Source organism: Geotrypetes seraphini, chromosome 1 (genome assembly GCF_902459505.1).
Source record: "Geotrypetes seraphini chromosome 1, aGeoSer1.1, whole genome shotgun sequence".
NCBI lineage: Eukaryota > Metazoa > Chordata > Amphibia > Gymnophiona > Dermophiidae > Geotrypetes > Geotrypetes seraphini.
The window spans coordinates 74,125,552-74,151,873 of NC_047084.1; the positions used below are offsets into that span (position 1 = coordinate 74,125,552).

The 26,322-nt window shown below is 47.6% G+C and overlaps 1 protein-coding gene across 3 annotated transcripts in view; it reads left to right on the plus strand.

The window, feature by feature from the left end:
- Nucleotides 1-1,970: 1,970 nt before the first annotated feature.
- The window catches only part of MTMR12 (myotubularin related protein 12), a 320,826-nt gene continuing 296,474 nt past the window's right edge, over nucleotides 1,971-26,322 (plus strand). Inside the window, exon 1 of one of the 3 annotated variants that reach the window (XM_033933370.1) lies at nucleotides 1,971-2,408. In XM_033933370.1, the coding sequence (XP_033789261.1) occupies nucleotides 2,337-2,408 (72 nt within the window). In that variant the 5' untranslated portion in view covers nucleotides 1,971-2,336. The remainder of the gene's footprint in view (nucleotides 2,409-26,322) is intronic. The other 2 variants (XM_033933361.1, XM_033933379.1) reach the window with 2 other exon arrangements.

The window sequence follows — 26,322 nt, forward strand, 5'->3', positions numbered from 1 at the left end:
CTCCCCGAACTACACCAGGGCCTGCCGCCGTCCCCCCCTCCCCCCGAAAACCTGAATGTTTTTCCCCTTCTTCCCAGTCTCACCTTTGAGATTTGGCCTACCGTTCCTTCTCTCCCTCCATCTGGGCTTCCCGGTCTTATCTTCTAACCAGCCTGCCGAGGATCGCCAGTCAGTTGTAGCGATCCTAGCAGGCTGTCTCGGCCTCCGCAGCACGTTCCCTCTGCTGCGGTCTTGCTTCTCCTCTGATATATGGGACCGCGGCAGAGGGAATGCGTTGCTGAGGCTACGGCAGCTTGCTAGGATTGCTACAGCCAACCAATGATCCTCGGCAGGCTGCTTTGAAGATGAGACTGGGAAGCCGGGATGAAGGCAGGGAAGAAATATCGGGCCAAATCACGGCCCAAATTTAATTACCCTGCGGGCCAAGTTTGACACCCCTGGCCTAGACAAAACTTATACATTGTGAGTTAGATGATTTAAAGACAGGTATAAGTGCCCAAAAGGTATCCAAAGTGACCAGATAACCACTTCAGGGACAAAGTAAAGACCCCCACACACTCCCCCCCCTCACACCCCCACAAAATTCAGAATATAAATGTACATACCTGCCTCTGGAACATCTGCACCTGGCTTAGGAAAGCTTAGTAGAGCTGCAAAGAGGAGTCTTAAGTAGGCTGATAAGACACTCTAGCTACTACATTCATGGTGGAAAATGTGAGTCCCCCCCCCCAAACCCTACTGTATTGCCATATAGGTGGCACCTTCAGCCTTAAGGACTATTGGGTTTGTAGACAGGTGGGTATAGTGGGGGGGCTCACCATAATCTATAAGGGAGTTCTGGTGAGATGTTTATGTGGCATCCTTTTTGTGAAGTTCACAACAGTTGTCATGTCTGGGTGGCCAGTCCATCACAATGCTGGCCCCTCCCACATCCAGAAGTTCTGGTTGTGGGTGTTTGGGACTTGGATGAATTTTTGGTTGAGAATGTGGTATAAAGATAGATGTAGTGGTGACCTGGATGATGAAATGTCTGGACGTACAGATAGACGATTTTCTGGAAAAAAACAAACAACCTTTGAATGTATTTTTTGAGAATGGACATTTTGCTGCTGCTGACTTTAGGTGACTCGTGCCCTACATTCAAATTGGACTTAGGCATATCTTTTGATTATGCCCCTCTAAATTTTTTTGGACTGACATATGGTCTAAAATTCAAGCTATTGTTAAATTTGAGGACTCTCTTTGTCCTGGACACATATCTTTAAAGTCATTCTCTCTTACTACACATCTCTCAGAAGCCAAAGCCCTTTTTGATTTATTTCTATAACTTTAAAATTGTTAATAACTGGAATGATAATTCCCACTTATTGTACAGGTGCTGTAATTTGTTTTTACTATACAAAAAAATTATGAAGATAACCTCATGACTCTTTGAAGACTTCCATTTTCTTATTTTAAATAATAATTTAGACAATAACTCTCATAACTCAGGAACAATGTTTTTTTTATTTAATCTTTGATACTTTATTATATACAAGATTATATATGTTTATTGTTCTCTTTATGGTTTTGAATCTTTTGTAGTATAACATTTATATTAAAAAAACAACTTTATCGACTTTCTTACTCAACCCGCTGTTGGCCAGATTTAAATAACCTCCGTATTTTTCACCTTTCTTCAATTTAAAGCAAGAGAAATGTAGTACGAAAACTTGAATTACAGTTTAGGATTCGTTTGAGTCCATGGACTGTCCTATCCTTTGCACACTGTCTGAGCCTTAATTTTTAAACCAAGAACCACCCAAAACCGCTTCTCTTGTGCAGGAAACATTGACCATCCATCCTCCTCTCTTCCGTCTTTTACCATAGCCTTAAAAAGTAATAAGGAACTACGGCTCAGCCAATCAGGACAACGGCCTGAACAAGGTCAATCGTTGGTTGGAAGGATGGAACTACGAGAAAACCCCAAAGCAAAGCAAAACAAAACACAGCAGCGACCTCTTCTTAAATGCTTCCCCGGGCAACGGCCTTTAAACAAATAGGGGAAAAGGGGTGGGGAAGGAAATGTACTTAACCTTTCTCTTGCGTATTTTTTATGGTTATTGCTACTTTTTTTAATGGTTTATTTTATTGTTGTACTGCTTTGGAAGCACATGTAAAATTGTCATGCCAATAAAGTTATCTGAATGGCAGCGCGAGCGGGCGCGCCAATGAGTGCGAGGCGGGCGGGGCAAACTCGGAGTTGGAGTGGAGGCGGAGAGGTGTCTGGCACCTGGTGAGAGAAAGGCGACGCCGGGGGACGCGGAGCTCGGGAGCGGCCGCCCGTGAGTAGCGCGATGTTGGGACTGGGAGCTGCCGGCGTCGCTAAGCCCACGAAGCCCTCCTTTGTCTCCTATCTGGCTCCGGAGGTGAGTTCCGTCACTGGTTGCTAGGTGGAGTCCCGAACTGCTGTTTCTGTGAGGGGGAGGGGCAGGACTCTTACTCTTAGTTTGGTCCTCTGCTTACGTTGAACCTGTCGGCCAGGGCGTGGTGGAAGAGGAATGGCGAGGTGGCATTCCAGGCTTTCGTGTACCGCTTGCGGAGCCATTGAAGGGAAGGTGGGGGGCTTTGTGCTCTGTCTGCTTCTGTCACGAGAGCACTGTTCGGCAAGATGATGGATGTTTGAACGGCTCTGAAGATAAACCAGGCGTGTGACTTCTAGTTAGACATGTCCAAAGTTTTAGATTCCCGGGCTGGACGTGTTTAAAATGTCGTTCCAAGCATGCAAACAGAAACGGCATGATAAAGGAGAATGGGACTGTGGGGCACTCTCGTAAGAGTAATACTTGTAAAAAATAAAAATAATAATTGTCCCGAGTCTGGCCCACGAGAGTGAAAATAAGGATTACTTGCAATTTGCTTGTGTTGAGGAACAAGCCTGAATTCAGCCGACTGGAGTTCAAATCATTTGTAAGAGACACTGTTAAAACAATAACTAGGACAGGACACAAAGTTCTCGTGTAAGGAGTCGGCACTAGTAGACAAATGCTTACCCATAAAGAAACCGATCAGAGTCTGAAGGACTTATGCTAGCAATAATTCTGCTCTTTTAATATTTTTAAAATCCACACTACTTATGACTAGCTGCTAAAATAGCTTGATGGGCGTTTCAAGATCCAACTTGGATAAAATAGTATAGCAGCATATCAGGCTATCAAACAAAAAAAGCAATATATTTTTATTGGCCTAAATATGCTATGACTAGTTTTCATGGAGGGGGGGGGGTCACAGTTTTCTTCTGTTTTACTTTTAAGATCAGGACACCAAATGAGGAATTGAGCTTCTGGAGTGGACTTATTGGGCTTTAAAATGCTTAAAGTTATTATTATTATTATTATTTGTGCACCCACACTGACTCTTTTAGCACTGCTAGGTAATCTGAGAGCATTCTGGGTCTGGGAACACCTGCTCCAAACAGTAGCAAGCCTGTTTAATACACCAAAGCAAATTACTGGGAAAAATCTCAAAAAGAATGGATGAGACAAAAGTAAAATAACCAAAGTATTCAAACAACAAAAGGCACCACTGTACTTTCACTAATCTCTTGATGACTGAGATGTGCTGAGAACCATTGCCAGGTAGAAAGACCACAAACAGGGTCAAGCTCGGGGTTTGACCCTGTTTGTGGTCTTTCTACCTGATGACGGTTCTCAGCACATCTCGGTCATCTTAAATACACCAAACATTTCTCTGAAGGGCTATTTTTGGGGAGCAGAATTTTCTTTGTACAGTGATTAGTATAATGTAGTGTAATAATAAGATAGGCTTTGAATTTTGTGTATGGAGAAACTTTTAATATCTCTGGAAACTGATGAGTGACCAGAACAAACCTGCCGGATGAAGCAATGGCTCAGCCTTTCCTGTTCCTGAACTGGTTAAGTGCAGAGGGACTCCAACTGGTGTTCTGAATCACTGCTGCTCTGTCTTTTTTATTGTACCAAAGTGAAATTTGTCTTCTCAGTATCAACATTTTTGTTTTCACTATCACTGAGGGGTGGACTCCACCCAAACTTTAACCTGCATTAAATACAGGAACTAAAAATAAAGGAGACATGAGAAAGGGACTAGTTAAGAAAAAGAAGTCCTTATGTTATACTTTTTTCCATCTGTGTTTGTAGGGGTTTTTTTTAATTTAGTTTGTGGGCCTTTTTTTTTTTTTTTTTATAGTGGAAGAGCAAGTTTTAAACATGTTCTTCAATTTTTATCCTTATAGCTAATACCAAAAAGTAGGTCTCTGCAGGGAGTGTAGTTTTTGACAGTTTTGTACAATATCCTATATACTATACTTTCACTATGAAAAAATAATGATAGAAATACATAGAAGACATGTTGGTTACTTTTTGAATATTTATTGGGATTTAATACTTTGACCTTTTTATTCTTATGTCTTTACATCCTTTAAATATTTTGTGAAAGCCCCTTCTGAAGCAATAGCAGCCTATGGCTTTAAAAACTGATCTACCGTATATACTTGAATAGAAACCTATCTGAATATAAACCGAGGTAACTCTTTTTTTTTCCCCCAGAAAAGAGGAAAAATGTTGCCTCAATGTAAACTGAGGGTTTATATTTAAATGCCCTGCTCTGCATCCAGCCCCTGATGTCCACTTCAGGCCTCTCATAGGCCTGTATTAAATCTTGGTGGTCCAGTGGTGAGTTAGGACAAGAGTGATCCTTCTGTATTCTGTCCAGGCCAACTCTGAATCCTACACCTTACCTTTTAAAGCCCTGATGGTACAGCGGTGAAGTGGGGCAGGAGTGATGTGCCTATGCTCCTGCCCTGTGCAGAGCCGCAATCAGAAATGTCTGCTGCGTGTTCCCATAGCAACCTCGTGAGACTGTAGAAAGTTGTGGCACCCATTTTTGATCATAGCTTTGTATGCAGTAGGATGATCGCTCCTGTCCCGCTTCACTGCTAGACCACCAGGTGTAGAGGGCTCCGGAAGGCGGGGTGGTTCACAGTCGACCAGGCAGGACACATGAGGGATGCAATGAGTCTGCGGGTAGGTGAGGGGGGGGGCACAGAACTGATGACTTGGATATAAACCAAGACCCCTATTTTTAGGCCTTTTTTTTTGCCCCCAAATCTGTTTATATTCGAGTATATGTGGTACTTTTTGGAATCTACTGTTTATTTATTCAGTTTTCTATACCGGATCTCCCAGGGGAGCTCAGAATGGTTTACATGAATTCAGGTACTCGAGCATTTTTCCCTGTCCAATCTATCTAATGTACCTGAGACAATGAGGAAATTAAGTGACTTGCCCAGGGTCACAAAGAGCAGTGTAGGTTTGAACCCACAACCTAAGGGTGCTGAGGCTGTAGCTTTACCCACTGTGCCACACTCTCACAATTAAGTTACATGGAAATATCTTTAAAACAAATAGGAGGAAATATTTTTTTTCACTCAGAGAGTAGTTAAGCTCTGAACTTTTTGTCGGAGGATGTGGTCACATTGGTTAGCATAGCTTTGTTTAAAATAAGTTTGAATAAGTTACTGGAGAAAAAGTCCATAGTCTGCTATTGAGACAGATATGGAGGAAGCCACTGCTTGCAATGGGATCAGTAGTATGGAATGTTGCTACTATTTGGGTTTCTGTTAGATACTTGTGACCTGGATTGGCCTCTGTAGAAACAGGATATTGTGCTAGAATAGACTATTGGTCTGACCCAGTATGGATAATATTACATGTGTGTTCTTAATGGTTTATATCTTGATCATATTCAGTATGATACATCTTTGCTTCTTAGGATAAGGATCTACCAACTTTGTACTTTGGGACAGAGCCATTGTTGACCAGTTATCTTGGTAGAATAGCTCAAGCTTTCTGATTGACTGGAGATTGCAGTCTTCAAGTCTTGTTATACATTCTTTTGAATTCAGGCCTGGGCAACACATAGTCTTCACTTTCGTGCTGAGCTATCTCGTTGTTTTTTTGCTTTGTACTTAGGATCAATATCCTACTGAAAGGTGAAACTTCGCTTCAAGTGTATGGCAGACTGGAACAGGATTTCCTCCCATATTTGCTTGTACTTTGCATTACCAACTTCTCTATTCCTGATGCTGCAAAGCATTCACACAATGTAATGTGGCTACCATCGTGGTCATGGTGAGGTGTGTTTCCTAAAATAAACATACCATGTTTATCATTGAGGCCAAAAAGTTCTACTTAAGGGATGCTGCACATATGTAAGAAGGTTTTGTAGTCTGATAACTTAAAGTGTTTCTTCATAGGTGCTATGTGGGACAACATATGGCTTTTATCTTAGCACCCTTCTCAGGCCATGTATAAGGAGTAGTCCTGAAATTGTTGAACAGTCAGCATTTTCCTCACTCAGATACCTCTGAAGCTCTTTTAAAATCTCAGGCCTCACAGTGACCTTTGGGAGTTTCCTTAACCCACAGTTTAGAGAGAAGGCCTTATCAAGGCTGTCCCTTTTTAGTGTTAAACTGTTTCCACATGCCTGATAATGCCAAAGGGATGCTCAAATAGATATTTTCTTAGACCCAGATTCACTAAAGATAGCAATTCAATCACTGTTGGCCGATTCTCTGGTTTTGAAACAACAATTGATTCATTATCTTTTTTGCATGCAAATGATTTGCAGTGAGCAATTGAGTTGGGACAGAGCCCTGACAGTAGTGACAGGAGAAGCAGGCTCCTGTCAACTGCCCACTGAACTCTTATGGCAGTAGGGATGCCCGGTCCCTCCTGCCATCTGGTTCCGCCTCCCCCCCTGCCCACCAAACACCGCCCGTGGCCCGCCGAACACCCATCTCGTGCTTAAAAATATGGCAGGAGGGATGCCCACTCCCTCCTGCCACCAGCCCCACTCCACCTCCCAAACAAATGGCAGAAGGGATGCCCACTCCTTGTACCTGTGCTTTTAGGGTCAAATTCTATACAGGACGCCTAAAGTTAGGCAGAACTAGGCGTTCAAACTAAGTGGTTAATGAGCAATTTAAGGGTCTTAAGCGATAATTGGCAGATGGGCACCCTAAGGATGTGGATTCGAGTTCTGAAACACTTCCACAATTCTAAGGGTGCTCTTTGGGAAAAACTGCTCCTAACTATATAGGCATGGCGTGGGAGAGGCTTCGATGTGGACGTCTCTTCACTCATTTACATAGATTTGGCTGCCTTAGTGCGTCCATATAATGTCGAAATTGTAGGCGAATGAAAAGCAGGTATACTTTTCAATGTGGTTTGGGCTTCAAATAGACATGAGTTCTGTGGACGGAAGTTAGGCGGGCTTTGGACGTCCTTAATGCGGTCTGCTAAATAGCTTTCAGAGTTTTTATTATCCCAGGACAAGCAGGCATGATATTCTCACATGTGGGTGACGTCATCTACGGAGCCCCGATGCGGAAGCATTTTCAAGCAAACTTGATTGAAGATTTAAGTTTGCTCTGCTGCTCCACGCATGCGTGCCTTCCTGCTCCACTAGGGGGTGCCTCCCCTCGTGGTCTCCAGTTCAAAATTTTCCGCTGAGCCTAGAAGTCATGTTTTTCAGGCTCTGCCCCAACTGCCTTCTAGCACCGCAATTTTTTCTTGCTTTTTCTCGATTAAGTCACTGTGCGCGAATTCTTTACTTTTCAACTTGATTCCTGCTTCGTTTTTGACGACCCGGAGGCTTCCGGGTCCCCGTGGCCGCGTGGCTACTCGAGCCGCGGCTACTTTCGATTCTATGTGGGAGATAGGTTAAGAACAAATGCAAGGAAGTTCTTTTTCACCCAGAGGGTCGTGGACACTTGGAATGTGCTACCGGAGGAAGTGATCAGGCAGGGTACGGTCCAAGGATTCAAACAGGGATTGGACGGATTCCTGAGGGATAAAGGGATCATGGGATACTGAGGGAGGAGCTGGGATGTAACAAAAGTATAGAAAGTTTGTCAGGTAATGAGTATAAACCAACCAGGTCGTGCATGTGCAGGACCGGAGGGCTGGGACTTCGATGGGAAGGCAGGACCAAATTGGGAGGCCAAGGTGGCAGGGGAGCCCCTTCCGATGATTCAGACAGGTTGTGATCTGTTTGGGCCGCCGCGGGAGCGGACTGCTGGGCAGGATGGACCTATGGTCTGACCCGGCAGAGGCACTGCTTATGTTCTTATGTTCTTATGTTCTTATGTCCCGGCCTTTGACCGGCTTTAAAAAGTGCACCCGGTGTGAGCGGCTTCTTTCCATCACAGACCCGCATCGCCGGTGCATCCTCTGCCTGGGGGCGGCTCATCCAACCGACTCCTGCCCCCAGTGCGCTACTTTCCAGAACCGGGCCCTCCGTCGAAGAAAAGCCCGCATGGCGGACCTTTTTGCTCCGGACCAACCCTCTACCTCGGCCTCGAGGTCGGCCCCGGCCTCAGCCCCGGCCTTGACCTTGGCCCCGAATACCTCGGCATCGCCCCGAGACCCGAATCCGAAGCCCTCGGGACAGCAGAAAGCCTCGGCCCCGGGTAAGTCCCCTCTTCCTTCTTCAGGTTCCGTAACATCGAAGAAGCCAGCCTCGGGGACACCGTCGATGCATGGCGGAAGCCCCATGCTTACAGCCTCGGCTAAGCCCTCCAAGCCTTCGGGCCGTGCCTCCACCACACGGGAATACTCTGATACGAGGTCGCCCCCGGTGGAGTGCACCGAGGCAGTGGACATGCCTTCGATGCTGTCCGTGCCCGTCTTCCAGGACCTACTCCGAGCGATGATCTCGTCGGAGCTGTCCGCTGCAATGGCCCAGTTACAATCGGCCTCGACCTCGACCCCGCAGGTGCCAGACCAGCCTGAGCCTCGCATCGAGCAACCTCGGGAAAAAGTGTGCAAGCTTCGCCGCATCCCATCCTCCTCGGACTCCTCGCCGAGGCGCCCGAGACGCTCTCCCTCCGCAGACCGCCGCGGGGCAAAACGTAGTGCTAAAACGACAGAAACCTCGAACCGCCGTACCTCCAAGAGGGCCCGAGGTTCACCAACTCTACGAGGCCATTCTCCTACACCTCGTACGAGACCACTAAGGGTGGCTGAGTTATCACTCTCCAACCCGCGCATCCTCCGAACTCCCTCTCGGACCGGGACCCCGACCCGAGGTTGCAGGTATTCTCCGAGGGAGTCCGGGTCGAGGTCACCGATTTGACATCGATCGGTACCCCGAACCCTGGCATCGTCTCCGAGGCATCGTCTCTTCTGCTCCCGGATGTACTCCCCGGACCGGCTCGAGGCCGACGCCTTCCTCCTCGACTGGGAGGGAAGGTTCCTGTACGCGTTCCCGCCGTTTCCTCTGATACTGCGGACGCTTGTCCACCTGAAAACAGTACAAGCCACCCTGATCCTGATTGCCCCTCGCTGGCCACGCCAGCCGTGATTTTCCCTTCTACTTCAACTCAGTGTCAGAGATCCACTGCCTCTGCCTCTGTTTCCCTCTCTACTATCACAGGGTCAGGGTTCGCTGTTACATCCCAATCTTCAATCTCTTCATCTGATTGCTTGGTTTCTCTCCCCCTGACTGCTCTCCCCGTGTCTCAATCAGTCAAGGAGATATTGGAGGCCTCTAGAAAGACCTCGACGAGAACCTGCTACTCCCAAAAGTGGACCAGATTCTCAACCTGGTGCTCCTTCCACAGCCAGGACCCAGTGTCGGTCCCCGTCCCTCTGGTCCTTGACTATTTACTTCAATTATCTCATTCCGGCCTAAAGACCAACTCCATTCGCGTACACCTCAGTGCGATTGCGGCCTTTCATCAGCCCCTGGAAGGGAAAGCCCTCTCGCTCCATCCCTTTGTCTCTCGCTTCATGAAGGGTCTTCTGAACGTCCACCCTCCTCTCAAACCCCCCCCCGGTGGTTTGGGACCTTAACGTGGTTCTGGCTCAACTAATGAAACCTCCATTTGAGCCCCTAGACAAATGCCATCCAAAATTCCTCACTTGGAAGGTGATTTTCCTGCTCGCGCTCACTTCCGCCCGGCGGGTTAGTGAGTTACAAGCTCTGGTAGCGGACCCACCCTTCACGGTATTCCATCACGACAAGGTGGTACTCCGCACCCATCCAAAGTTCTTACCTAAAGTAGTGTCTGATTTTCATCTCAATCAGTCCATTGTCTTGCCTGTGTTTTTTCCCAAGCCCCACTCTCACCCCGGAGAAGTGGCGCTCCACACTCTTGACTGCAAGAGGGCGTTGGCCTTTTACCTCCAACGCACTCAGTCACACCGGAAAGTCCCACAACTGTTTTTGTCCTTCGACCCAAACCGGTTAGGTCACCCAGTTTCCAAACGCACCTTGTCCAACTGGTTGGCCGATTGCATCTCCTTTTGCTACGCTCAGGCTGGTCTCGCGCTGCATGGTCGAGTAACGGGACACAAGGTCCGAGCGATGGCAGCCTCCGTAGCATTCCTCAGGTCCACACCTATTGAGGAAATCTGCAAGGCTGCCACGTGGTCTTCGGTTCATACCTTCACCTCCCACTACTGTCTGGACTCACTGTCCAGAAGCGATGGCCGGTTCGGCCAATCGGTATTGTGAAATCTATTTGCTTAAATTGCCAACTTCCCTCCATCCCTTTTCAGTTAGCTTGGAGGTCACCCACATGTGAGAATATCATGCCTGCTTGTCCTGGGATAAAGCACAGTTACTTACCGTAACAGGTGTTATCCAGGGACAGCAGGCATATATTCTCACAACCCGCCCACCTCCCCGAGGTTGGCTTCTTGGCTAGTTAAGTGAACTGGAGACCACGAGGGGATGCACCCCCTAGTGGAGCAGGAAGGCACGCATGCGTGGAGCAGCAGAGCAAACTTAAATCTTCAATCAAGTTTGCTTGAAAATGCTTCCGCATCGGGGCTCCGTAGATGACGTCACCCACATGTGAGAATATATGCCTGCTGTCCCTGGATAACACCTGTTACGGTAAGTAACTGTGCTTTTTTGCTTTAGTAAGCTCAAAATACATTTAATAAGCCACCACATAAACAGGGCACATCAATACACAGATATTGCATGCAAAACCTACTAGTTTTCTGGCCAAACAGCAAAGTAATTTGCTAATTATAGCACATGAAAAACACAGCTTTGTTTCTTGCTAAAAAGCTACCCTTTTTTTCTCACTAAAGATCTGGACATAGGTACGACGAGTGAGGTGATTAAATTTGCGGACGATACGAAGTTATTCAGAGGAGTGAAGACGCAGCAGGATTGCGAAGATCTGCAACATGAGATAATCATCGAGGAATGGGCATCAACATGGCAGATGAGATTCAACGTGGATAAAGTGATGCATATCGGTAACAAAAATCTCATGCATAAATACAGGATGTCCGGGGCGGTACTTGGAGAGACCGCCCAGGAAAGAGACTTGGGAGTTCTGATTGACAAGCCGATGAAGCCATCCGCAATGTACGGTGGTGGCGGTGAAAAGGGTGAACAGAATGCTAGGAATGATAAAGAAGGGGATCACGAACAGATCAGAGAAGGTTATCACGCCGTTGTACCGGGCCATGTTGCTCCCTCACCTGGAGTACTGCGTACAGCACTGGTCGCCGTACATGAAGAAGGACACGGTACTACTCGAAAGGGTCCAGAGAAGAGCGACCAAGATGGTTAAGGGGTTGGAGGAGCTGCCGTACAGCGAAAGATTAGAGAAACTGGGCCTCTTCTCCCTTGAACAGAGGAGATTGAGAGGGGACATGATCGAAACATTCAAGGTACTGAAGGGGATAGACTTAGTAGATAAGGACAGGTTGTTCACCTTCTCCAAGGTAGGGAGAACAAGAGGGTACTCTCTAAAATTGAAAGGGGATAGATTTTGTACAAACGTAAGGAAGTTCTTCACCCAGCGAGTGGTAGAAAACTAGAACGCTCTTCCGGAGTCCCCTCCAGGGATTCAAGACAAAGTTAGACAAGTTCCTGTTGAACAAGAAAGTGCGCTGGTAGGACTAGTCTCAGTTAGGGCACTGATCTTTGACCAGAGGGCCGCCGCGTGAGCGAACTGCTGGGCATGATGGACCACTGGTCTGACCCAGCAGTGACAATTCTTATGTTCTTATGTCATTCTTCAAAGAGATACATTCAGAATACAAAGTACATAAATATGTAGATTGCATAGATATTTGCAAAAGGTAAAAAACAGATACAGACCTTAGCATGGCTTCCAGTTCATTGCAAATGGAGGTGTGCAGCTGCACAATAGTGACTTAATTGTGAGATCATCAAGGTACACCTGAAGGGTAGAATGCCATAATTAAAATATGTGCTGGGGGAGCTGGTTGGGATTTGAACCCATGACCTCTGGAAGATGAGCACAGGGCTTTTACCAATTGACCACAGCAGCTTCCAGACAGGTGTCTGACTGCCCTGTGATATCATAGTTTAGGGATCTTCTAAGCTATCATATCACATGTGAGGAAGAAACACATATTCAGAAGCTGCTTTGGCTCAATAGGTAAAAGCCCTGTGTTCATCTTCCAGAGGTCATTGGTTCAAATCCCAACCACCTCCCCCAGCACTTATTTTAATTATGGCCTAAAAAATGATTCTGTAAAGGGCGTCTAAAGAGTTGGATATCCAACCGACACTGAGCACTGCTCAGCATGATTCAACAAAGTGCGCCTAACAAGGATGTCCAAACTACGCCTACCTTTAGGCGCACTTTGCAGAATTTGCCCCTTAATGTTGGGGTTGGGTGTTGTCCATATCGCTGACGATCTAAACACAATTGTCTTTCCAGTCTTAAAATGTATTTATCCCTAGTCTCTTTCTAATGATTAGCATATGCTATAATTTATTCTCAGAGCACTGCTTTGGCTGCCTCCCAGTAGAGACCAGGATCTGACAAATGGGCAGCAACAGAAAATCTTGAAATTTAGAATCAGTATATAAATGAAGTGGACATTGCTATTGGAACATATTAGAGTCCTGCTGATCAATGCATGATCTGAGACACCAAAAGAACCAAGCTCCGCTACCTGTACCTGAGAACAAAGATAACTTGAGATCAACCAATAATCTATCCTTGACAGAGATGCATAAGTCCTCAAGAGAGGGGTAAAATCATTTTCCCCAGGGTGCAATGTTCTCCAGATATTGATGAGCTCAAGTGCAGAACATAACAAAGGAAGACACTTTCTATGATTCTTTCATTATTCAAAGGATGTGACTTGTCTATTGTAAGGTCATGAACACAATTAAAATCTCCACCCATAATTATAGGTACATCATAAATCCCAGCCAATAGTGAGATAACTTCTTATTGAAAAATTTCTGTTCGTACATATTGGGAGCATATAAATTACACAAAATCAGTGGTTGTCTGTCTAGGATAACATTGGCTGTAATGTAGCATCCCTTTGAGTCTGAACATTGCTGATATGTGGTTAAATTAATCTCTTTGTGGATCAATATCAATACCACAACCCTTTAATGGGCTGCAGGAGCTCCCAAAAAGTGACCCACCCACCACCTATGAAACTTAGTTTGCTCACTGGAAGATAAGTGAGTCTCCTGAAGGAAAGCGATATCCGCTTTTTGACTATTTAGGATCTGTAATATTTTTGGCATATTTTGACATGCCACAAAAAACATCAGAGAGCCATTATTTAACTAACACAGGAAACATAAAGACAAAATGGCAAAAACTGATTTTAGAGTTGGACTGTCCCGGCCTCCAGCCCCCCTCCACTTTAGATGCAAACAATCTGTTACTAATCATCACCCTTCCATGTAGCATATGCGTAGTAGTCAGCTGCAGGAAAAACAAAATCCCTAAAAACCCACATAATGATAACTGTTCCAATCTAAACCCCCCTCCCCTCTCTAGCTCTATTACCCTGCCCTCCTCCTCCTGGTGATCCCCTCATTCTAAGATCTGTTATAAGGTCTAAGGGTCCTGTGGAGTTCCTTCCCACACCCCTCCTGCACCAAATCAAAGAGTAAACAATATCCCTCCCTCAAGTGCCTCAGAGAGTATAATTAGTGTAATGGGGGGGGGGGTGACCCAGGTGGCAGCATCACTAAAATAGAAAATAATACCTTCTGCCCCTGTATCATCCAAGCTATATGCCCTTATCTCGGTGCAATGTTAAGTGTATTCAATGGATCCAATGTCTTACTATTAGAACTGTGGATCCACAACTCAATAATTGACCATGGTGGTCTACTGTGGTCTCCCATAATTCCAACTACAGCTGACCCCCATTCACGCTAAAATATAAGGCTGTGTCACAGGCCCAGAATTTGAAGAAGAAGCTGCTTACACGGAACTAATACTACTAGGCTTCCACTTTCTCTGTACAGATTTCAACAAAATCCACACACCACAAGAACAGGCTCTTAGAAACATACTACAACAATTCATGGGGTCCTCATTTTATAAATTTCCAATCGCATCAAGGAGTAAAGTGCCATATGCTTGGTATTCCACTAGACACACTATACATGCGAAGACCCTGTTCAAAAGTCTAAGACATGTGTTCACACTCATTTGGAAAATTATAGAATACTGTATCTGCTATCTGAGGCTCCATCCACTCTACTTACTTACCTCACACACGTCTTTAAAAAAACCTGTCTCACACTCCAAAACTGATAAACCTCCCCTCCCCCTAAGTATTTCCAGAATCAGAATAAGTAACATCCTCTATAATAAAACCCTAAGCGCGCATGCGCACTTACAACGCTGTGATCCCTGACTCCGTGATGTGTGTCTCCGTGTCAGACATGCACAGTAGGAGGAGCCAGCGGTGGTACGTTGGCTATTTCTACTGCACATACGGAGGCACCTTAACACGGAGGTGGTGACCACGGCGGCAACTCCCACCTTCACTCTAATACAGGTCCCTCAGGTCTGGCTTCAGTCTGGTCGGCTCCCTTCCTGAAGTTATTCTTCAGTCAGTTGCCGCTGCTGCGGCTCCTCTTACAAGCTGCACCTGCGTCAGAAGCCTCCCTGACATCACGTCGAAGAAAAGGTTTCCAATGTAGGCGCGGATCGTGAGAGGAGCCGCCATGACGGCTTTGAAGAAGAGAAATGCTGCTACCCTGCTGTACAGGGAAGGGAGGGAATGCTGCTGCACAGGGAAGGGGGGAAATGCTGCTGCACAGGGAAGGGGGGGAATGCTGCTGCACAGGGAAGTGGGGGGGGGGAGAGGGAAAGGGGGCCAGGGAGCAATCTTGGTTTGCTTTGGGGGGGGGAGACAGAAGAGGGCCATGGAGAGAGACAGAAAGACAGGCAGTTCACGAGAACAAAAGACAGAGACAGAAAGACAGACATAGGGCAGGGGGAGAGAGAGAGAGACAGACAGAAAGAAAGAAAGACAGACAGTCAACGGGAGGGAGAGAGATAGAAAGAAAGAAAGATAGACAGCGGACAGAGAGAGAGACAGAAAGACAGGCAGCGGGAGGGAGAGATAGAAAGAAAGATAGACAGCGGGAGGGAGAGACAGAAAAAAAAAAAGAAAGGGGCAGGGAGAGACAGAAAAAAAGACAGACAAACATATATTCTAGCATCCGTTAATGTAACAGGCTTAAACACTAATGCTATATAAAGTGGTCCATTTAGTTTCTCAGAAAACAACAAACAAACTGCAGATGATGTACAAGATGCAGGCGTTTATTAATAAAAATGCATTAACATATACAACCTTATAGCCAACCAAGGGACCCGACACGGTCCGTGTTTCGGATAACACGCCTTCCTCAGGGGTCCATGGTGGTTACCGCGCAGGATTTGCTCGACCATATTTGTTCGATATTGGCGTTTGTTTGTTATGGACCCCTGAGGAAGGCGTGTTATCCGAAACACGGACCGTGTCGGGTCCCTTTGTTGGCTATAAGGTTGTATATGTTACTGCATTTTTATTAATAAACAACGCCTGCATCTTGTACATCATCTGCAGTTTGTTTGTTGTTTTCTGCTTGCTGCTTGTTTTACTGCAGACCACGTTGGATTTTTCTTCACCCTTTTTTTGTGCATCCATTTCGTTTCTCTGAATATTGACTTTGTACTTCCAAAGGATCACCTGCAGGACAGTTAGCAGAGAATATAAGACAAATAGCATCTTCGAAGTCTGTGGACTAGGACTAGTAAAACTCCAACTAGAGCTAAGACACTACTCTGCTTAGTCCAGTGAAAACAGTTCAGCATGCTTGAAAGCATCTTCACCTCTTCCTCCCCCAGAAAAAGCACAGTTACTTACCGTAACAGGTGTTATCCAGGGACAGCAGGCAGATATTCTCGACATGTGGGTGACGTCCCCGTTGCGGACAGCTTTTCAAGCAAACTTGATTGAAGATCTGAAAGTTTGCTAGTGCTGCCCACGCATGCGTGTGCCTTCCTGCTCCACTAGAGGGCGCATCCCCTCTTCGTGGTCTTCAGTTCAGATAGCTAGCAAAGAAGCCAACCTCGGGGAGGTGGGAGGGTTGCAAAAATATCTGCCTGCTGTCCCTGGATAACACCTGTTACGGTAAGTAACTGTGCTTTATCCCAGGACAAGCAGGCAGCATATTCTCGACATGTGGGTGACCTCCAAGCTAACCAAAAAGGGACGGAGGGAGAGTTGGCAATTTATGAAAACAGATCACGCCAAATTGGCCATCACGCCTGGAAAAAGCATCCAGACAGTAGTGAGAGGTGAAGGTATGAACCGAAGACCAAGTGGCGGCCTTGCAGATCTCCTCAATAGGCGTGGATCTGAGGAAAGTGACAGACGCCGCCATCGCTCGGACTCTGTGCCCCGTGACTCGACCTTGCAGCGAGAGACCAGCCTGAGCGTAGCAAAAAGAAATACAAGCAGCCAACCAGTTGGATAAGGCGCACTTGAAAACAGGACGGCCCAACCGATTAGGATCAAAAGAGATGAAAAGTTGAGGAGCTGTCCGATGAGACTCAGTACGTCGCAGGTAAAAGGCCAACGCCCTTTTACAATCAAGAGTGTGAAGCGCCACCTCCCCAGGATGAGAGTTGGGCTTCGGAAAAAACACCGGAAGAACAATGGACTGATTGAGGTGGAAATCCGAAACCACCTTAGGCAAGAATTTAGGATGGGTACGAAGGACCACCTTGTCATGATGAAATACAGTAAAAGACGGATCCGCAACCAGAGCTTGCAGCTCACTGACTCTGCGAGCAGACGCGAGAGCAACCAGGAATACCACCTTCCAAGTGAGGAACTTCAAATGAGCCTTGTCAATGGGTTCAAACGGAGGTTTCATCAATTAAGCCAGAACCACATTAAGATCCCAAACCACCGGAGGGGGCTTGAGTGGAGGATGAACACTGAAGAGACCCTTCATAGAGCAGTTTCCCCCCAAGCTGCTGATGAAAGGCAGCAATCGCACTGAGGTGGACTCGAATAGATGTCGATTTAAGGCCAGACCTGAACAAGTGAAACAGATAATCCTGCATGGAAGACAAGGAGGCAGCAAATGGCTTCTTACGGCATGAGCACACCATGCAGCAAACCTGGTCCATTTCTGGGAATAGCATTGCCAAGTGGAGTCCTTCCGAGAGGCCTCGAGAACATCCCTGACCATCTGAGAGAAACCTAAGGAGGGAGGCATGTGGAGAGGAACCAAGCTGTTAAATGTAGAGACTGCAGATTGGGATACAACAGCAAACCCCGACTCTGAGACAGCAGAGAAGGAAACACAGGTAGAAGCAGAGGCTCCCTGACACTGAGCTGGAGGAGCAGGGAGAGAGCACGGCGGCTGGGGTCATCGAGGCACTATCAAGATCATGGTGGCGCGGACCTACTTGAGGCGCACCAGTGTCCTGAGAATCAGAGGAAAGGGAGGGAACGCATAAAAGAACCTGCCCGTCCAATCGAGAAGGAACGCATCCGCCTCGAGACGATCCGGGGAATACATCCTGGAGCAGAAGCGAGGCAACTTGTGATTGAGGGGCGAAGTGAACAGATCTGTCTGCGGAGTTCCCCACCGAACAAACACCTGCCACAGAGTGTGAGAATGGAGCGACCCGTTTGTGTGCAGAAGAAGGCGACTCAATCTATCCGCCAGACAATTCCGTTCGCCCTGGATATACACCACTCGAAGAAAGATGTTGTGGTGCAGCGCCCACTGCCAAAGGCAAAGGGCTTCCCTGCAAAGAGAGGGGAACCCATACCCCCTGCTTGTTTACATAATACATCGCCACTTGGTTGTCCGTACGCACCAGGACCACGCAATCCTGCAGTAAATGACGAAAAGCCACCATGGCATTGTAAATGGCCTGGAGCTCCAAGTGATTGATGTGGCAGCGACAGTCCGCACTCAACCAAAGATCCTGAGTCCGAAGGCCTCGAGGTGCGCTCCCTAGGCAGACGTTGAGCAGTCCGTCATCAGAACCTTCTGATGTGGGGGCACGAGAAAGAGCAAACCTCTGGATAGATTGGAAGAGCTGGCCCACCAACGGAGCAAGCGTTTCAAGGAGGGAGTCACCGCAATGTGCTGAGAGGCGGGATCCCGGTCCTGCCTCCACTGAGATGCCAGAGTCCACTGGGGGACACGAAGATGTAACCTGGCGAATGGCGTGATATGAACGGTGGAGGCCATGTGTCCCAAGAGGATCATCATCTGCTTGGCCTAGACTAAAGACCTCCGAGACACTAGCTGACTCATGCGCAGAAGGGCAGCCTGCCGAGGCAGAAGTAGAAATGACCAGAGGCAGACCGTGTCCAGCACGGCTCCGATAAACTGCAGGGACTGGTTGGGGCACAGCTGAGATTTGGGGAAGTTGATCTCGAACCCCAGACGCTGAAGGAAGATAATAGTCCGACGGGTCGCTGAAATATCTCCCTCCCTCAACGGAGCTTTGATAATCCAATCATCGAGGTACGGGAAAACTTGAAGGCCCTGCGACCGCAAGGCCCCCACGACCACCACGAGGCACTTCGTGAAGACCCGTGGGGACGACACGAGCCCGAACGGAAGGACCCGATATTGCAAATGAAGGTCCCCCAGCTGAAAGCGAAGAAACCGTTGAGAAGCCGGATGGATCGGAATGTGAGTGTAGGCTTCTTTCTGGTCCAGGGAACACAACCAGTCCCCCTCGGCCATCAAGGGATACAAAGTGGGATGCGAAAGCATGCGGAACTTTTCCCAAACCAGGAACTTGTTCAGCTTCCGTAGATCCAGGATAGGGCAAAGGTCCCCGGTCTTTTTGGGAACCAGGAAGTACCGGGAATAAACTCCGGAGCCCCGTTGACAAGGGGGAACCTTTTCCACAGCCCGCAGGCGAAGGAGGGCCTGCGCTTCCAGAAGCAGAAGGGGAAGCTGCCCCCTGTCGGAAAGAGACTCTTCTGGAGGACTGTCCGGCGGCAAAGCCCTGAAGTGGAGGGAGTACCCCTCCCGAACGATGGAGAGGACCCAAGAGTGCGCAGTAATCTCCGCCCAACGCTGGTAAAAGGTGCGGAGACGACCCCGATAGGCAGAGGGGGAACAACCAGGGCAGAGGAGGCCAGCCCCTTCCCGCCAGGCCAGTCAAAAAGATGGTGGCTGCTTAGGCGCAGCAGGGGTCTGGGGCTTAGGAGGAGCCCTCTGCTGCTGTGGATGCCGAGGAGGCGGGCGAGAAAATGCCGGCGTGGACATCTGCGGATACCGCGGGGGAGGGAGCCTGTAGGACTTCAGCGGAGCAGGCTTCGCCTTAGCCCAAACCAAGGAAGCAAAGGAGCATTCGTGTTCAGAGAGGCATTTTGTGGCAGCCTCGATGGAATCATCGAACAGCTCATTCTCCAAGCACGGAAGATTGACCAACCGGTCCTGCAGGTTGGGGTCCATGTCGACAATGCGGAGCCACGCCAGGCGACGCATGGCCACCTCAAAGGCTGAGACCCTGGATGACAATTCAAACGCATCATAGGAGGCCTGAAACATGTACAGCCGAAGCTGCGAAAACATATCCACAAGCCTGCGAAACTCTGCCCGGCGCTTGGTAGGCAAATTGTCCTCGAAAGACGGAACGGACTTGATACACCATTTGAGATAAGACGTAAAGGTAAAGTTGTAATTCAGAACTCTATTTGCCATCATGGAGTTCTGATACAGGCATCTCCCAAACTTATCCATAGTCCTGCCCTCCCGGCCCGGTGGGACAGCGGCATACACCTTGGATGGGTGAAACTTTTTAAGGGTAGACTCCACCTCCAAGGACTGGTGAGAAAGCTGCACCTTTTCAAACCTTTTACAGGGCACCGTCCGGTACCGAGACTCCATTTTGGATGGAATGGCCGGGATAGCGTAGGGAGTCGCCAGATTGCGAAAGAAAGTCTGCTGCAACACCGGATTCAGGGGTAGCCGCAAAGACTCTCTAGGAGGGTAGGGGAGCTCCATCTCCTCCAAAAATTCCTTAGTATACTTGGAGTCCGACTGGAGGTCCAAGTTTAAAGCCTTGCCCATATCCTGAACAAACCTAGTAAAGGAAGAGGGTCTGCTCTCAGATTATCCCTCGAGGGGAGTGGTGGAACGAGACCATAAGGCAGCCGAAAAAGAGGGGGAAGCCTCCCTGGAATACTGCGCCAGCACATCTGCATCCACGAGCAAGGACGCCGAAGATGCCCCGCTAAAAGAACGCTTAGAAGTCCCCGGAGGGGAGGAGCCCGGGGTCCGGGCAACCGAGCACCAATGACGCCGCCCCGGAGAACCCCGGTCTGAGGACAAGCCTCAAGAAAAAGAGGCCGTACCCCCCGAGGCTGGCTCCTCACGAAGCGGGGTACCCAACCTGACAGGTGACCGCAGCAGACTCGGATTAGACAAGGTAAGGTCTGAGGTTTTGATGGAGCCTGTAGAGCGAGGACCCGGGGATCTACCCCACCTCCTGGGAGAGTCCCGGGGCCGCTTCGCCAGACGCCTCGACCGATGCCTTGATCGGGGTTGGCCCGCGGGCAAGGTATGCCTCGATTGAAGAGGCAAGGAGTCAAAGGAGGACAGACGCCGAGACCGACGCACTTTACCTCTGGAAGCCTCGACGCGACGCTCAGGCTGGTCCGCAAAGCGCGAGGTCGAGGTTGGAGCAAGCTGAGCCAAAGCAGAGGAGAGCTCCGAGGAGATAATCACCTTCAGGACCTCCTCGAACATCGGCACCGTGACCATGGGAGGCCGGGCCGGCTCAGCAGTGTGTTCCACCGGGGGCGACCTCGAAGAAGAGTATTCCCGTATGGTGGAAGCACGCTTGGAAGGCTTGGAGGGTGGTCTCGTCGAGGTCGGTGGTACTACACTCACCGCCTGGATGGCCAGAGACTCCGAGGAAGACTTCTTCGGTAGCTGACCTGAATCTGAAGGAGGAAGAGGAGATTTACCCGGAGCCGAGGTCTTCGAGATCGAGGCCCTCGAGGCCTTCAAGATCGAGGGAGACTTCACCGGGGCTGAGGTCAAAGCAGGAGCAGCCTCCATGGCAAAGAGCTCTGCAATCCTGGCCCTGCGCTGCCGAAGAGCCCTAGGTTGGAGTGTGGCACAACGGGGACAGGAGTCCATCGGGTGATCTGCACCCAGACACAAAATACACCAGCGGTGCGGGTCAGTAATGGAGATAACCCAACCGCACTGGGAACACTTTTTAAACCCGGTAAGGGGCCGGGACATAAGGCAGTCAAGCAGCCGCAGCCACGGCGAACCGGGAGCCTCTGGTCACCGAAACCAGAAGAAAAAAATGTACGAGTAAGAAGAAAAACAATCTATCAAAGCGCATAGCGACTCCCGAATAAAATAAAGAAGCCGCAGTGCTAGAAAGGCACTTAGAGAAACAAAGAGAAGAGAGACAGGGCTTTCTGACTCTGCGGAAAACTAAGAACTGAAGACCACGAGGAGGGGATGCGCCCTCTAGTGGAGCAGGAAGGCACACGCATGCGTGGGCAACACTAGCAAACTTTGAGATCTTCAATCAAGTTTGCTTGAAAAGCTGTCCGCAATGGGGCTCCGTGGATGACATCACCCACATGTCGAGAATATGCTGCCTGCTTGTCCTGGGATAACCAACATACTTCATCTACTCATTCAGCTTACATACCGTAGAACTATTTCAGTAGAAAAGCAGGCCCCATCACTTGGTTGTATCCATTGGGAGAATGGTTTGTGTGAACTGCAAGGCTTCATGCACAGTGGAAAAAACCCTGCATTTTGCCCTTGTGGCGTATCCTGGATAAATTCCTGAAGGATAAGGGGATTGAGGGGTACAGATAGAAATAGTGATAGGTTATAAGATGAGTTCAGGGACCACTGACAGGTCATGGACCTGATGGGCCGCTGCAGGTGCGGACTGCTGGGCGCGATGGACCTCTGGTCTGACCCAGCGAAGGCAACTTCTTATGTTCTTATCATGAGGCAGGGGTATAGTAAAGCAAAATTGTACTTTCTTTTGGTGGAGCATTGAGCAAGCAGACATAACTCCTTTCACTTAGCCGCTGAGGAATAGTCCTGAAAGCAAAGTATTTTAACATTGTAAGTAAGCGGGCCCGATACCCGTAAGCACAGAGGATTTCCTGCTTGTGCACAAAATTAAGCAGTTTGAAAATAACTTTGTGGGCCTACCAAGGATTGAAGGTGTAAAGTTTGCATCAGCCAAGATTCAAGGAATTCTCTCAACTTGCCTTCCTTAATTGATTTGGATAGCCCAATAAGTCTTAAGATTACTGCAGCACAATCGATTTTTCCAGATCATTGATTTTATTTTCTAATATCGACACATTTGCTTGATGACTTTGCTGGTCCACCTCCTGCCATTACACGCAGTCCTCCAAACTTGACAGTTGGTGCTGATAAGTGGCAAGATCTTTGTGCAGAGACTGCAAAACAGCTGTCCATCACATCCAACTTTTCAGTGATTATTTTGTCATTTGTTGCCTATCGAGCTGTCCAGGGCCACCCAGGCTGAGCTGATAGTTTGCGGCCCTGTATTCTCCTCATCCGCTATTTTGAGCAGTCACTTGTGGTCTGTCTCTAATCACGTTGAGGCAGCTTGGACATTGTCAAAACCCCAAACTGCAGAGGTCCAGATTGTGCACTTTGTAAGTTGAGGCACACACTAATAAGAAAAGTAATAGCCAGGTGTATGAAATTTAGCAGATTGGTGCGGGTTCTCACTCCACCAACATCTACTCAGCAGCTCGACATCATGTGATCCCTCCGTGCATGCAAATTATGCATGTCTTTGGGACCTTAATTCTGACCAAGTCTGGGTCCAAGATGAAACAGTGACTGTAGCAAAATAGATGCTCTTTCAAATTAAAACTACACAATAGAAATATTTGCACTCAAAAAGTGTGTGAAAATTTGAATAAAGTAACATCACGTGTAAACTCCTGGTTCACTTGATATGGAATGATTCAATAGTGTTCTGAGTGGGCAATTTTTCTATATATAATATTTAGGAATCAATATAACAGCTGATCATGACTCCACTTCTGCCTTGATGTACTTCTAAAACGCTTCCAGGAAAAATTTGATTAATCTTAACATGCTAATGTAATTTTTAAAGTTTTTTTTTTTTTAACATCGCTATCTGTATGCAGTCTCTTCCTCTGTAAACTGCTCTGAACTGTTTATGGTATTGCGGTATATAAAAATAAAGTTATTATTATTAATTATGTAACACTGATTAAAGAGGCTTTTGCGGAATTATTAATTACAAAAATACAAACCACAACAAAGTTCCATGGTAACCCCCCACTCAATTCACTCACCCCTCCAACCCTAGCTTCCCACAGCAGCCAAAAGCAATGCTTAGAGTAGCAAGTTGCTTGTAGAAAACTATCAATCATGCCTTCTCTCCACCTCTTTCCTAGGGAGCTGCTCCTACTCCCTCAGTTTGTTTTCTGCAAGTAAGTTGCTCGAAAGTGATTTTGATGCAGTTTTATTATTTTCAGGTAATTTTTCTCTGTGTTCTTTGGAGGCTCAATGCCCAGAGGATCCCACTTGGTGGGACTTCTGCCTAGGAGAAGGCACAGACTCGCATGGCAGAAGCCCTTGGAGACACCTAGCTAACCAGCCTGCTTTTATATTTGAGCTCAGGGGCTGTTCCCTGCGTAGCTACTCGCATCCCTGATTTTAATCAGAAGCTTGAACGCAGGCTGTTTGGTTCCTTTCCAGCTTGGCCGGGACTAACAGTGGTTTTCCGGGGGTTGGGTTCAGTCCGACCTTGGTTCGACTGGCAGTCAGAAGACCAGGTTCATCCAGCGAATCTGTGAGCCAGATTTCTTCTCCCTTGATTCAGCTGAAATCCTATCCTGAAGCAGGCAAGCACCACTTGGTACAGTGAGTAAGGCTATTGAAGCCTATTGGAAAGATTGGGATGGGGGAGTCCCTAAAACAGGGGTGTCCAATGTCGGTCCTCGAGGGCCGCAATCCAGTCGGGTTTTCAGGATTTCCCCAATGAATATGCATTGAAAGCAGTGCATGCACATAGATCTCATGCATATTCATTGGGGAAATCCTGAAAACCCGACTGGATTGTGGCCCTCGAGGACCGACATTGGACACCCCTGCCCTAAAAGTTGAATTTGAGGGTTTCTGACCCCAGGACCCAGATCACCCACCTCTAAAACATCTTTCCCTGTGATTTCCCCCCCCCCCCCCTTCATGTAGGTCTCCATAGGCCATTTTTGGTGCAGTTTTTTTGGGAGCAGCCATCTTGGATTTTAAAGTCTTTTTCTTTTTTTTTTTTTTTTTTTGTTTTGCCTCCATCTGCCTCAAAACTTCTCGATTTTGCTCTAAATTGACTACTGTTCCGTGTGAGCCCTTACAGGAAACTTCCCTTTTGGATCTTGCAGTCAAGACTGTGTTTCTCGTGATGATTACATTGATGAATGTTTTCAAATTACAAGCTTCTTCCTCCAGGGAGCCATTCTTCAGGATCACAGAAGCAAGGCTTTCCTTATGCACAGTTCTGTCCTTAGTGAAAGTAGTCGCGTCCTTTCATGGCAATCAGAAAGTCATTTGCCTGCTTTCCACCTTGTGGGGTGTAAGAAAAAGGGATAAAGCGTTGCATTTGCTAGATGTCAAGTGAGTGGTTCTTCAGTACCTTGAAGTTACCAATGAGTTTTGTCTTTCAGATCGCCTTTTTGTTTTGACCAGACATGCTAAGAAAGGGAGGCCGGTGTGTCTAGAATCTCGATTTCCAGATGGGTTAAAATGGCCATATTCTCTGCATATGTTGGCTGTGGTAAACAACCACTGATTGCATTGAAAGCATACTCCACTAGAGGGGTTGCTACCTCTTGGATGGAGACTAGGGTTGACTCGCCTGAGGAGATTTGTAGAGCAGCTACATGGTCTACCCTTCATATCTTTACCAGGTTCTATAGGGTGGATGTAGCTGCCAGGAAAGATGCCACCTATGGGTTCTCCATTTTGAAGACAAGCTTGTTGGTCCTGCCCTAGACTCTAGGGAATGCTTTGGTACATTCATAGTGTTGAGAACCACTAGACATATTGCACTAGAAAGAAAGATTAGGTTCTTGCCTCAATCTTTTTTGTAGATGTCCCACCATGTGTATGGGCTTTGCCTGCCTTCTGCCTTAGGATTAGTCTGGATTTAAAGAATTTTCTGTCTCTGAGGAGCTGAAAGGATAAAAAAAGAAGATGATGAATAGATAAATCTTCATGACCATACAGTCTGGCTTCATTTGCTGCTTGAAATGTCATGCAAGTAGTTACAAGCTCTATACCTATCAGTGTTCTCCCTAGGGCCTTTTAGCTGGGTGCTCCGCCCGGCTAATTTAGATGACTGCCCGGCTGCCATCTATCGTGAATCCTGCTGCTGCCACCGCTGCTCAACATTTTTTTTTGAAACCCCCATCTCTCACTAAACTAAACCTTAAGTTTGTATACCGCATCATCTCCACAGAAGTGGAGCTTGACACGGTTTAAAGGAATTAATATAGAAAGGAACTCCAATGGAAAGAAGAAGGGCTTAGTAAAGAAAGAAAGAGGGGACTTAGTATAATGGAGAAGGAGGGAGTAGTTAAATTTTAGAGAAAAGCCAAGTTTTCAAATGTTTTCGGAAGCGTTGAAGGGAGGTCGAACTCCGAAGAGGGGCAGTAAAGCTGTTCCATAGCTCGGTGATCCTGAAGAGGAGGGATGTCCCAAGTTTTCCTGTATGGGATATGCCTTTTAAAGAGGGGAAGGATAGTTTGAATTTTTGGGTGGATCTGGTGGATTTAGGATTCGGGGAGAGCCAAGATAGTGGGGATTTGCCACCTTAGCCCCTAGCGAACTCATGCTTCGGGGCTCTAAGATGTGCATGCCGGCTTCCCTTCTCTTCCCTCCAAAACCAGAAGTTACGTCACTGGAGGAGGAGAAGAGAAGGGAAGCCGGCACTCACACCTTAGA